Source organism: Cariama cristata, unplaced genomic scaffold (assembly GCF_000690535.1).
Source record: "Cariama cristata isolate BGI_N322 unplaced genomic scaffold, ASM69053v1 scaffold21936, whole genome shotgun sequence".
Lineage (NCBI taxonomy): Eukaryota > Metazoa > Chordata > Aves > Cariamiformes > Cariamidae > Cariama > Cariama cristata.
The window spans coordinates 29289-42403 of record NW_009623036.1 but is presented as its reverse complement, the minus strand read 5'-3'; the positions used below and the strand labels follow the sequence as shown (position 1 = coordinate 42403).

General features: G+C 40.6%; 1 protein-coding gene across 1 annotated transcript in view; it reads right to left on the bottom strand.

The window, feature by feature from the left end:
• SNX9 (sorting nexin 9) overlaps positions 1–13115 on the bottom strand; it is a gene marked incomplete at its 3' end in the record, with an annotated part of 39009 nt that overhangs the window by 15126 nt on the left and 10768 nt on the right. The window contains exons 4-8 of the mRNA XM_009702587.1: positions 5466–5649; positions 4557–4710; positions 2985–3069; positions 1992–2117; positions 1576–1693 (exon numbers count right to left, since the gene is read on the bottom strand). Of these exons, the coding sequence (XP_009700889.1) occupies positions 1576–1693; positions 1992–2117; positions 2985–3069; positions 4557–4710; positions 5466–5649 (667 nt within the window). The remainder of the gene's footprint in view (positions 1–1575; positions 1694–1991; positions 2118–2984; positions 3070–4556; positions 4711–5465; positions 5650–13115) is intronic.

The following is a 13115-nucleotide window of genomic DNA, read 5'->3' as shown; positions in this document are numbered from 1 at the left end:
ATCATTCCTGCACGGAATGCAAAGTGACAGAACAGTAACATTTGGAAGTTGTGTGCTGGTCATTAAGCGTATCACCACCAGTACAAACATCATCCTAAGCAAACTCAGTCTATTTGTAAAGAGTTCGGCTTTGCCAAGACCAATGGACAGAAATACTTTTCTAAACAATCTTCAGAAAGAAGCCTCATAAACACCATGAAAGATAAGCACCATTTTTTCCCCCACCCCAGAGTTTCCCATAATGTTTCTGAAAGAGGCATACTTTTTTTCATTTTTGGCATGAGGCAAGTTATTCTCTCCCACAGACTCTACAAGACAGAAACCCACAGGCAAGGTTTAACTGTGATGCCAAACTCTTGAATCTTCTAAGATACAGTTAGAGTGAAATCTAGAGACCCCATCAGGTCTTCTGGTTTCCTTTCAGTCCACATGCACATCTTTAAATAAAAATACTGGTGAATTCTAAACATGAGGCTATGGTGAGGAAGTCTCTTCCTCACTTTTCAGTTTCCTCGGCTTTTATCCCAGCATCTGCATCAATGCTTAGCTTTCTTCAAAACACAGCAGAGCTGCTGCATTTTCAGTGATGCCTGCAGCCGCGTGGTTGGCAACGTGCCGGTTTTTGTACGTCTGGTTTTGGCTAGTTGTCTCAAAGGCTGTATAAAAATCTTACCAGAAAACACACAAGTGGAAATAGGCAAAAGTAATGCATTTTCCTCCTATAGAGGCATCCATTCTTTTCTTTCCGTGCACTCTGGCACATCCTTGTAGAAGGGAAGCCAGAGACTACTGAAAATGCACAGGCATTGCCATATTCAATTGCAACGCCTGAACTCATGAGCATTTAAAGGGTCCAATCCCACTTTTCTTGAAGTTGGAACAAAAGACTTCCATAAGCTTCAGAAAGAGTTTGGTCAAGCTGAGCTGACATCAAACCAGAGCAGAATGTTATACAAATGAAAGATGCTTTCTAAATCAAGTGGGAAATCAAGCAACAGGAGAAACAGCTGCAACATTTCACTTGTGAGCAAAAAAACCCAGTTTGTCCGGGGATGCTCCATTTCCTCTGGGAGCTTTGCTTCAAAGCTCTGACAATATAACATGTTTACAATCAAATACAAAAGAAAAAAAAAACAAACCGAAAAAAAGCAAAACCAAACAACAGCCCCACAAAAAAACCCAAAACACACACACCCCACACCCCCCCCTCAAAAACCATTTCTCCAGCCAATTGGCAAATACGGAACACAAGTAGTTATCTCTTCTCTCCAATAATAAATATTCTCTTCTGTAGCAACTAGGGCATTTGTTTGGTTGGTTTTAATTACTTTTTTTTTTAAAATCACTGGACTAGATAATTAAACCAGAGTTCTGAAATGATGCTCTTAGTACTGATATTTTATTATCAATAGGCCATCACAACTCATTGTAAGTTTTGAATGGTGAAAAGTTGGGGGATTTTTGATACCTTCTTTAAAAATAGTGGGACAAACAAACAGTAAGAAATAACTGAACCTTGTAAAAAAGTGATCTCCTTATTTCCCATCCCATGAATTCACAACCAGGAATAGTTACCTGTTACTTGCTTGTCTGGAAGAGAAGGGATTGGAATGGCTAATCCAAATTTAACCAGGAGACGCTCATACAACCAGTCAAAGTGCTTGTATCTGTGGTTGACAGACCGATTAGTGTTCTGTAAGAGAAACACAACTCTGAATTTTGACAGGCATCTACACACACTGACATAGAACAAGTGTGACCAGAATAGTAAATACGTGGAATGTAAATAAAATTTATGATTTAGAGCCTTGAACCTAATTACAAAAGAACTTGAAATGCTAGAACAAAGTAAGTCTTTGGGGAGAAAAAAAAAGTGTGACAACTACTACTTCTTCTCACAACCCTGCTACCAAGGCACACAAACTGTATTATTGATATGTACAAATGACTCATATTTGCGAGAGAGAAGATCCTGTTTCAGATACACTTACAGTGCAGGTCAGCTGATATTCAATGTAGCTCTTGAGACCATACATTTTAGAACCTTTTTTGGGATCTGCCACCACACAGTCAAACGTAGAGGTAGGATAAACCCACATTGGGCCATAATCACCAATCTGTAAGAAATTGCAAATATTATCTTTAAATACATCATGTTGTACCACCTGAAAACAAGGAGACAAATACTTTTTCTCTTCACTTGAAAGTTTCCATTGATTTCAGGAAGAGTTTGGTAGTCAGGAAATAGAGGGGTTTCTTGCAGCCAGAGATGATTGACCTCTGTTGTGTTTATCTTCTTGTGTATTTGACAATTTTTCCCAAATAGCAAAGGAGTGGTGAATTCTAGGGACTGCTACTTCAACCACATTTCACTAGAACAGCATATATCTAGAAGAGTGGTTTTTTAGATCAGAAGATGACCTGACCATCATGACTGAATATTGCAAAACTTTATGAACGTAGTTCCTATGTAATCAGATAACTAGTAGACAGTATAATGCATTTGCTCTGCCTCCCGATCCCAAAAAGGCTTATTTTCAGGACCAGATGCAGATCCAGCATGATAAAAAAAGCACTAAAAACAACAACAACAAAAATATCAGCACACTTAGAAGAAAGGAGGAGTTAAGACTTGACCATGAAAAATCCCTCAATGATATATGACTCTGAACTGTAGCCTAACACAACTTTAAAATGCTTAAATGGTACAGAGTTTTATTATGACAGTTCTATTTCTAATTATATGTTCAGTATCAGTTTCTTCTGACCCAAATACATATAGCAACCCTGAGACTAAAAGTTAAGCTGGGGAAAAAGGAAAGGGTGAAGAGGATTAGAAAAAAAAAACAAAAAACAACCCACCAACAAAAAAACCCAAACAACAACCAACCCACAACACAAAAAACAAACCCCACAAAAAAACCCCACATCAAAACAAACCACACCACCCACCCACAAAATCTACACACATGTCCCCAACTTACAATTATCGGAATTTTCTCTTTGGGTTTTGCTAGCTGCTTTGCCAACAGATACTGTTCCATCCCAGGTTTTGCAAATCCAGGAAATCTAACAGTAAAACAAAGTGATGAGTTTATTCTGTATTTTCCTTCCTTTAATATATGCAGAATTACCTGTCACATTAGGAAAGGATCCTCAGTATTTCTCAAGTATAGAAAAGAATTGATGTAGATTACTTTAACCACCAACAATTTGCCCTGAAAAAGCAGAAAAGTTTTAGCTACTGACATCCAGTTTTTATTTGTCTAATACAGGCCCCTTCTTCCAGGGCAAAGTAGCTATTTGTGCTTTACAGCCCATCAGAGCAAACACAACAGGAAGACACAAAGGAATAACCGCCACTCCACTGCAGCCCACCCTCTCTGGAAATGCGCACACACACCGTCCTGCCGTTTCAGGTTATGAGAATTCAACCATTTGAAAGAACGATGAACTGCAGATTTATCAAATGCTTCTCTGAACATGAGTTATGTTGAATAACTTATCTACCAATTAGAGAGAAAACCAGATCGGGGGGGAAAAAAAATAAAAATCACTGTATTGTCCTTAAAGTCTGCATAAAAAGTCTTACAAAAAGCAAATGGTGGTCCTCTTTCTAATTAGGAAGACACTTAGCCCTTGAAGTACTGCCAACCTACTGTCTACTTGCAGAAACATGAGGAGTAAAGTAGGACTTACTTCACAGCTAAGTAACGCTCTTAAATAAGGTATGTTTATGCTGCTTATACTAAATGAGTCTGCAACAAGTAGATGCCACAATGATGCAGAGGTACTGGACAAAACCTCCGCTAGTGAACAAAACTAATGACGAGTCATGCAGAGACAGCTGATTTCAGTTACATGTCCGAGGAGAACATTATTCTACAATCCTTTTCCACTCTGGTTTCATCCACTTAAAGATTACCACACAGTAGCTTCTCAGAGTAACAGTAGTTTTAGAATAAACAAACATTAAGTTGTAACATGAGCTAATACTAGTATAACCATGACAAAGCTTCATGCTACTGTAAGGAATTCTTCTAAAAAAACCAAAAAAACAAAAAAACAAAAAAACAAAAAATCAAGCTTTCTGTGGCTCAAGAATCAGCCTGGGTGATGCACAAACAAAGAGCAGAACCGTTTCCCACTTCCAGCAATTCAAAAATTCAAATTGCTCACAAACTCTTGGGCAGCATCTCAGATCAGTCTCGTTGTATGGACAAGCCATCCATCACCTTTCGTTTGCACTAAGCACCCATAGTCTTAAAGACAGTTAAATTTTAAAGACCAGTAGGTCCAGAAGTTCAGACCTCGTAAAAGCATCATTTGCCTGTATAACACCTCCAAAAATTATACAGCTTCGTCACGTACTTTCAGGCTTTCACGGATCTGTGTTCTCTGATCACACAGGGAGAACAAATCCATCTCCACTTCTACCCCAAACGGTAATATTTACATTGTGTATTTCAAGAAGGTTGAACAGTCACACATTCATACAACTTGACAAATTCCAATTCTCTTCAACATAGACACATTTGCCCTGCATTTTCCATTACTTGTTAAGTGGTAACTTCATAGCAGCTGCACGAGAATTTCCACGCTGGACCCCGCCAGCCTCTGATGCTTCAGTCTCCTTGTAACCAAGATAAGATGGTGAAGTTGATTTTGGGTCATCCCAGTCATCATCCCAATCATCGTCATCGGCAGCTGCTGAAGTGCAGGAGGGGGTGGGAGGGAAAGGAAAAAGTTAAATATTTTCTCTTTAAAAGCAGAAGCAGCTACATCAGCACTCATAGACAAATAATCAACAAGGTAAATATATCAAGACCTAGTTCAGCCTTCTATTTTATGATTCCTCCTCAATTACCACCATCCCCACCAAATACAACCCACAAAACACTACACTAGAAATCTATTGAGGGGGGGGGCGGGGAAGAAAAGAGGAAAGAAGAGATGCTGGTGTGTTAAGATGAATTCAATAGTGTTCCATATTCGCAGGCTCCATTCCCCAGTTTTAAGTTCTCTTAATTTAGGCTTTTACTACAAAAAGGTAGAGAAGCTTTCTGAAAGGGTAGCCACTTCCCAAAATTAAGGATTTAAGAGACTGCTTCTTCACAGGCCTGAGGGCACAAATTCAAGGGTGTTTAAAAGTTCCAGTTATGCAAGCTGGACAACATGCCTGAGAATTGATCATGTATGCACAAGGCTTTGGCTTGTCAGATTTCCATACAAGTCTGAGGTGTCTGTTACTGTGGATCTGATTTTTTTTTTTAAATTCTATTTTAAAAACCACCCTATTATTATAGCGTCCAGTTTATCCACGTGGCAACGTGCTAGTAGGAAAATGGTTTTGCCTTTTTTTTAAAAAATAAGCCATGTTCTATAGTTATGAAAGATTAAGCAGTTGTTACCTTTACTGTCCACCTACTCTAATTCATTCAAAAATGAGAGCATTTTTAGCACACCTGGTCCTTGATATGCCTGTGGATGACCAAAGGCTGCTGCCGCCTCCCAGTTATTGGAAGCACTGTTTCTCTGGCCAGCTGCATTTTCAGGTTTCGTCGCCCAGCTATCACCAGCATTTCCATTATCCCAGTTTCCAGACTTCCCAACGTTCCAGCTGGACCAAGGATCGCTGGCATTGCTTGCCTACATTGTATAAAGACAAAAGTAAAGAAAAAATTGCTGAATAAATGAGCAACAACCGTGTATTTTCTTCTTGAAGTCTTTGATCTCCTGCTGATAGGCTATGAGTTTGCATTCAGCACTTGTTCGATTTAGGAGCAGCTGCCAAACCTTACACTCCCAGGTATGCAACTCTTCAATGCAGTAAGCACCTGGAAGAACTGATGAGCTTTCCAGCAATGTGACACCAATACATATTAATACAAGGGTGTTACACCTCCTCAGGGAAATTAAACTATTTCTTCCAACAGTGTTAGGAAGCACTCTTACCCATGGTAATTATTTTACACCAACACCATAAGTATGGTGCATGTGAACTATTAATTACATAAAGCCATGGACTAACTAGCACATTTAAAGCAGAAACTCAAGAGTCGAGGGTTAGGTTTTTTCAAATGCTTATTTTATCAAACTCACATTAGCGGCTTTACTAAAACCAAATCTTAAATTGCCCACCCACACCATCACGACTGGTGTGACAGTTGGGAGTTTGGGCCAGCAACCTGCTCAGCTTCCCAGTCAGAACTTCACTCATTCACAGGGAAGACGAGGGAAGGAAACAAACACCTGCCAGGGAACAGGCTGGCATCTCCCCGTAGACCTACTCCCTCAGGATAAGCTTCTGGTGAAGGTAAATCACACGTACCCTTCTGCTGACGCTGTTGTGGAGGTGGAAACCTCAGTGAAAGGGCGTAGAGCAGACACGTCTCTAACTACTGCATCAATTTGTCACGTTCATTTGTCAGTAAGTTGGATTAATAGCTTAGCATCCTGCTCAGTTCCTTCATTTTAACACTACGCTTTGAAAAAGCATCGACTAGTTAAGTGCAGTCTACTCCAGACACTTAGTGCAGAGACTAGCTGGCAGAAAGAAAAAAAACACACACAAATCAAAACCCACACACCCAAAGTGTAGGAGGAAGGAGGAGAAGCAAATAAAGCCTACAAAGCTTGTCTTGTTCAGCAGAGGGAGAAACTGAGTTTTGTAAAAGGAAGTCTCAAAATCTACAGAAGCCAGTGCATTATTTTCACCACGAAGCAGCATCTCAAAGAAGTCATGCCTAATATAAATTAATTGCGGTTAGACTGCAACATTTACATGACCTTAGAACATTTGCCAGTACGGAAAAAATAAAACTCCCACTAAAAGCCAAATTATTCTCTGCAAAAGCGTTGAGTAAGTTTGTTTCTTCCACAAAATACACAAAAAAAGGTACAGACACTATCAAACCTTTAAGACTTGAAAATGCTGTTGATGATACATAACAACCATTCTTTAGGTACATAATCCCTGTGATCTAGAAATTACGACCAAGCCCCCAAGCCAGGGGGAAATCACCATTCAGAAGATTCATGAGACAGTCAGTGGGTCTCTAGGAACTAATGGAGTGAGACACATTTATGTGGACAGCTTCTACAGTGATAGTTTGGGGATTTTTTTTTTTTTTTTTTTTGAGGATTAAACTGATGCAAAACCTTTACTCCCTAAGGGAGCAATATCCTTGAGGTCTACCTAATTCTTGGATACTCTCAGCTACTTCAATGCTACTCTCAGCAATTGCAAAGAAGTTGCTGGTAGCTTATACCAGCCTGCTCCTCCTTATAATGTTCACCTCATAGGAGTTTATGTAAAGAGAAATAACCATACATGCCGTAAGTGAGTTTATTATCTTTGCTAAATGAAAACACATACGCTGGGGCCCAGCCACATGGAAAAGCATGCCTGCTCCTAACATAACTTAGAGCACCTAGAAAAGAATAGTTTGCATAATATTCATTTGCCTATACTTTTGCAATGTATGTTCTGCTGATCGCTGCAAATGAAAGCCCAGAAGTGGGATGATTGCCAAAAGGCTGAGTAAAGTTTTCCTCTTCTCTGTAGTTCATGCGAAATCTGGTACATGAGTGGGTGGCAAAGAAACTTTAGAATCTGCTGTAAAGCAAGAGGGAGGCAATAATACTAACACTGGGTACGCTACTAAAGAATGACTGTCGAGAGCCGTCATCACCAAACTTGCAGACAGTTGCTGATACACACTAAATGCTGTACGGCAAGGGGAAACGGATTACTTAAATTGCCCTCTCAGCTGATTTATCTCTATGTACCCGTATGGACAAACTATAGAAATCAGAAAATTTTACTTCTGAGGTCTCCAAGAAAGCTCTGGGGTAAGCTCTTGCCCGTAGGTGTATTGTCCACAGGCTATATAAGGGGTGGGATATGCTAGTCCCACTCAGCTCCTTTCAGCCAAAGGGTCCACATTTCTTTCTGAAGCACTAGGGAAGAGGGTAAGAGACAGGTTACGAATGTATATATAGACAACACCTCTCAAAGAGCAGTTACAGGTCTCCTTTCATCTTTCTTCAAGCATTTGCCTACATGCACACACACTGTGGACACTTCTAAGTGGCAGCCAAAAAAAAAATCAGTAAATGTAGAGAAGGGTTCAGGAATCAGGCCTGCCATCCTCAAGGTCCCATAGCGCCATGGAGGACCAAGTAAAGACACAGCATTTATTAAAAGGGTAATCTCAGCTCCTGTCTGCAGTTCTGTGGATCTCAGCAGCTGACAAATTCCATACAAGCAGCCATTCATGTGGCTTAGCTCTGGCTGAATAAATCCTAATTAAGCCAGCAAGTATTTTGTGAGTGATTAAATTACACATTCTCACACCTTTAGTTTTCCATAACTGAAATTGATAATCCTCTGATCTCTCTTTAGTCAGCATGAAAAAAATGAAGAGTCCTTGCAAGAAGGTATCATTTAGTCAATATAACTTGATACAGCACACCCAATATCCAAGTATGCAAGCAATCTCAAACGCAAACCCACAAGAAAAAATGCCACATCACAAATAATTAAGAAACTAATCAACCTTCAAATGAAACAATGCATCTCTTTGCTCCTCAAGGTAACATCAAACAAGTACACTGAGATTAAATTCAAGGATAAACTCCTTAAAGGCAGCCAATTTTCCCTTTTGTAGAGTATTACAGACTCGCTCGCTCCTACTGTTCCAGGAGAAAAACTACCACAAAAAGGCTATTTGGGGAACAGACACCAGAGGGAACACATTACTAAATATTTTAAGTCTTCCATTAAGGGCAGATTCAAACTCACTATAGAAACAGATCATTAGCGGTAGGGGCCTGGGGGAAGGGATGAGGAATCTAGTATGTTTTTAAAGATCTAATAATAGTTGAATGAGAAAAAAAATTCCAAAACAGGAAAGTCCTCAGCTTGCGGCTGGAATGTCATTATCTTTACCGAATGATCATGAATTAAATAGGAAGAAGTGACATCTTTGGATTCTCTGGAAAATAGCAAAGTTATAGACAGCAAAGCTAAGATAAGTCACTGAGGCGTCTCTCTGCCCTTGGCTAAGAGTCTTTTTTTGATCTCTTGGCCAACTGAGTTGTTCCTCGCAGACTCCTTGCTCATATTAATGGATGCTCCGAATAGACGAATAGATCCATTCTACTCCTGAGGGACAAAAGCCAAAATAAACATGATGTTCAGATGCTAAAACTAAGTTGAGTACCTAAAAAGATCTAGGTAACTCTGCCATCAAAAATTACGACCTCCAACTGTACATAATACACCCATGCTTAAGTAGTAAGTAGAGAAAGGAAGTCTGATCAGATCAAGGGAAGGTCGGGACAGCCAAAACTGCAATGAGAAGTGTTACACTCTTGAAGAGGGGTTGAGAAGAGACAGACAGCACAGAGGAATGTCAGAAAATATGAGAAAAGTCATGATGGCTCAGCTGAATAGCTCACAGGAATGAACATACTTCTCCAGTTTTATAGCTGCTTTAGTCACCTGCATGGAGACAAAGCCTTAGGCATAGTCAGACATTACACTAAACTCAAGTTCTTTGGGTAACAGTCTCAGAACAGATGCATTAAAAAAGTACGTGAATATAGACAGTCACCCTAAAAATCACTTTTTTCCTCCAGGAAGAAATGTGAAGGGCTAAAAGCCTGCTCTGCAGCAACCACAGAACGGCATTCTCTGGGCAGTATTTACCATAGAGCAAGTGTGCCCATTAGCACATACTGAAGGAGCTGCCACACCCGTGATATTTTATGCTGTGGTAAATCATTCCTGGTAAATCATTATCTTAGCATTGTGGTCCTGAGCCCTTCCACTTCTGAAGGAAGGCCCTCTTCTCTATTGTACAATTTAAACATGTTTTCTCCTTAAAGAAATCCTCTAGGAAAAGTAAAAGTGGAGATGGGCTAGACTTTAAGGGATAACCAACCTTATGGACTCACACACTACAATGTTCTTGGAGATAAATACATGGAAGCAACAGGAGACAGGACCTCCAGGACAAGGAGGCAGCAGCAATGCTGTCCAAGGAACCCACTTGTTCCTCAGCTGCTCCTGTCACCTTGCTTCCTTCCAAAGGACACCACCACCCAGCACCTCCACTCCCAGCCCACTGCCCCCTTCACAAAGCAGTCCCTGCAAAGACGCTTGGCTTTGCCTGCTCACAAACCACGCTCCTTGCTTTCAGCAGTAAAAAAAACCAAACCACCAGGGGAAGAACTGATTTACTACCACAAAGTCAGAGCCGTTAGTGTTTGGTTCTTTTCCCACTTCCAATCCCATTTCCTTACCTGTGAGGTTATTCACAGCCAAAGTGGACTAGAGGCTGCATTGCTTCGGCACAGTGCAGGCACAGGATTTCATATAATCGTAGAACGGTTGGGTTGGAAGGGACCTGAAAGACCATCCAGTTCCAACCCCCCTGCCATGGGCAGGGACACCTCCCACCAGGCCAGGTTGCTCCAAGCCCCATCCAACCTGGCCTTCAACACTTCCAGGGATGGGGCAGCCACACCTTCTCTGGGCAACCTCTGCCACTGCCTCACCACCCTCACAGTCAAGAATTTCTTCCTTGTATCTGATCTAAATCTTCCCTCTTCCAGTTCAAAGCCATTGCCCCTTGTCCTATCACTCCACGCCCCTGTACAAAGTCCCTCCCCAGCTCTTTCGGATCCGCCCGTTAGGTACTGGAAGACTGCTCTAAGGTCTGCCCTGAGCCTTCTCTTCCCCAGGCTGAACAACCCCAACTCTCTCAGCCTGTCCTCACAGCAGAGGTGCTCCAGCCCTCGGATCATCTCCATGCCCTCCTCTGGACTCACTCCAACAGGTGCATGTCCTTCTTGTGCTGAGGACCCCAGAGCTGAAGGCAGGACTGCGGGGGGGTCTCACCTGAGCAGAGCAGAGGGGGAGAATCGCTTCGCTCAACCTGGTTGTCACGCTTTCCATCTACTAACTCCTGATTCAGCTCAAAAAAAAAATAAATCCATGTTTGAAGTACAGAATGGTCTTCTAGAAAAATGCATAATTTAGACTTGAGCAAATAATACTCAGTGACGGGATGAGAGGACGGAAAAAACACATCTATTTTCACCCTCACTACTTAAAGGAATTATTTTTTTTTTTTTTAATTAAAATTTGCTTAGTTTTAATTTTCAGCCACTAAAAATCCTACATACATTTATTCAATGGAGCTCCCAGCCTTCTGTTTTTGTTACTCACACCTGCACATGTAAATGGCAATCAAGTCACCTCTTTACATCCTTGTCTTCTCTTGAGCTGATTTCAATCCCTAATAGTTTCTTCTTGAAACACAGATGAGAAATTTCAGACAGTTTTCCAAGCAGCAGTCACAGCAATGCCAGAAACTGAAGAAAGACTCCCTGTTCCTCTCTGATGTTCTCTAGACATCCCAGGATCAGGCTACAAAGATTAAACAAGGCTTTATCCTTCCTTTTCAGGAAAAGCACTCTCTATTTTTGTTTGGGAACAGAGGACAGGGCTTTCCCCTGTCGCCTTTTTTTTTTTTTTTTTTTGAGGAGTTGAAGTGTATTTGTGGCTAAGGCTTTTCAGCTTGCCACTTTCAGTTACAAATGCCCACAATTCCACCTTAAAATAAGTGCTCAGTGAACAATGAACAACAACAAAAAAAATTAAAGTCAGGACGGTAACTATATAGTGCAGTAAGTCCCTGCTGTGGTGAAGGAGATCGTGCAACACATGCCTGCCACATGCCACTGTAAGTGTGCAAGCAAGCAGAAATACTCATAGGAGGGCTGACAAGATTGTCACCGTTATCAACTTAAAATATTATTTATATAGTCAATGCCAAGCTACTAGACCACAAGGCCACCTCATGAAATAAGTCAAATGAAAATAAAGCTACAAGAAAAAGAGCATGCAAACACTGTAAATTGTGGAAAGCTGAGTATTTCAATAGTCAGATTTTGCCTAAGGGTATGGGGGCAGACAAAGGTGAGGAGCAATCACAGTACTACACTTCAACAACTTGCTGCCCAAGCCTTTGCCTTCCATTGTGACACCCACAAAAAAAAGCTCAAGAAAACTCCGTAATTGGAATTGGTACAATCACTGTCACACATTGGAGAGTTATTTTTTAATATGTGAATGCAATTCATTTCAAAGCAAGCAAGCCACTGTTTCCAGTACTGTAGGGAAGTCACTGCCTGGTACTTTGGTTAAACAAGAATTGGTCACAAATTCCTGTTACGGATCTAAATGCAATAGCGTGATTGAGATAAGGGGGGAAAAAAAGAGTTGCTTTCAAATGACACATAACAATGGTGGATGTTATAGTGTCATTATCTGTAACAGGAACTAGAAGTCACTAATCACGAAAGCCAAGCTAGCATAAAACACCGTGGGTATTTTTTTTTTATTTTTAATTTTTTTACTTCTGAACAGTTCTAACCCACCAGTTTTGCTTGTACTTCTTTTTAGATATCTTTGGCCCTATGGCCTTCTAGAGATGACTTATGCACACAGAGGCAACTTTACACTTAATCTTACAAACATACACATTTATGCAAAGTTAAGGTTTATTAGTCAAGGAAGCAGTAATTTCCAGACTCCATAAACAATTTTAACTTCCATGGTGAACCTACCTGCGTATTTTATAAGGTAATTTTAGCATACTGGTTTAACAAGACAAACTGGACTCAACTAAACATGAGTGAGTCATATTTCCCATGACAATACTTCTACTTTACTGCACAGACAGCAACATCAGAGAATGGAAATGCTGTTACAGGAATCCAATAACATACATGTCAAAATTTCCACTTAAGTAGAATAGTGCACTGTTAATAAGAACACTATATTTATTTTCTTCAATCTTAGCACTGATTGCTGCTCATAGCAATTTAACAATGACAATTTGCCTTTCCAGCACTAAGTTGCAAAGAGTGGAAAACTTATGAAGCAAAGCGCTGGGAAGAGCTTCTTTAGCGTCCTCCTTACACACGTTCAACAACTTATGTCTACACACCAGGTAACTTCAGAGTTGCCTCAGCTCCTGCACACCAAACTATGTGTTTTCACTACTATTTATTCATCCTGCCTATACAGAAGTCCCACA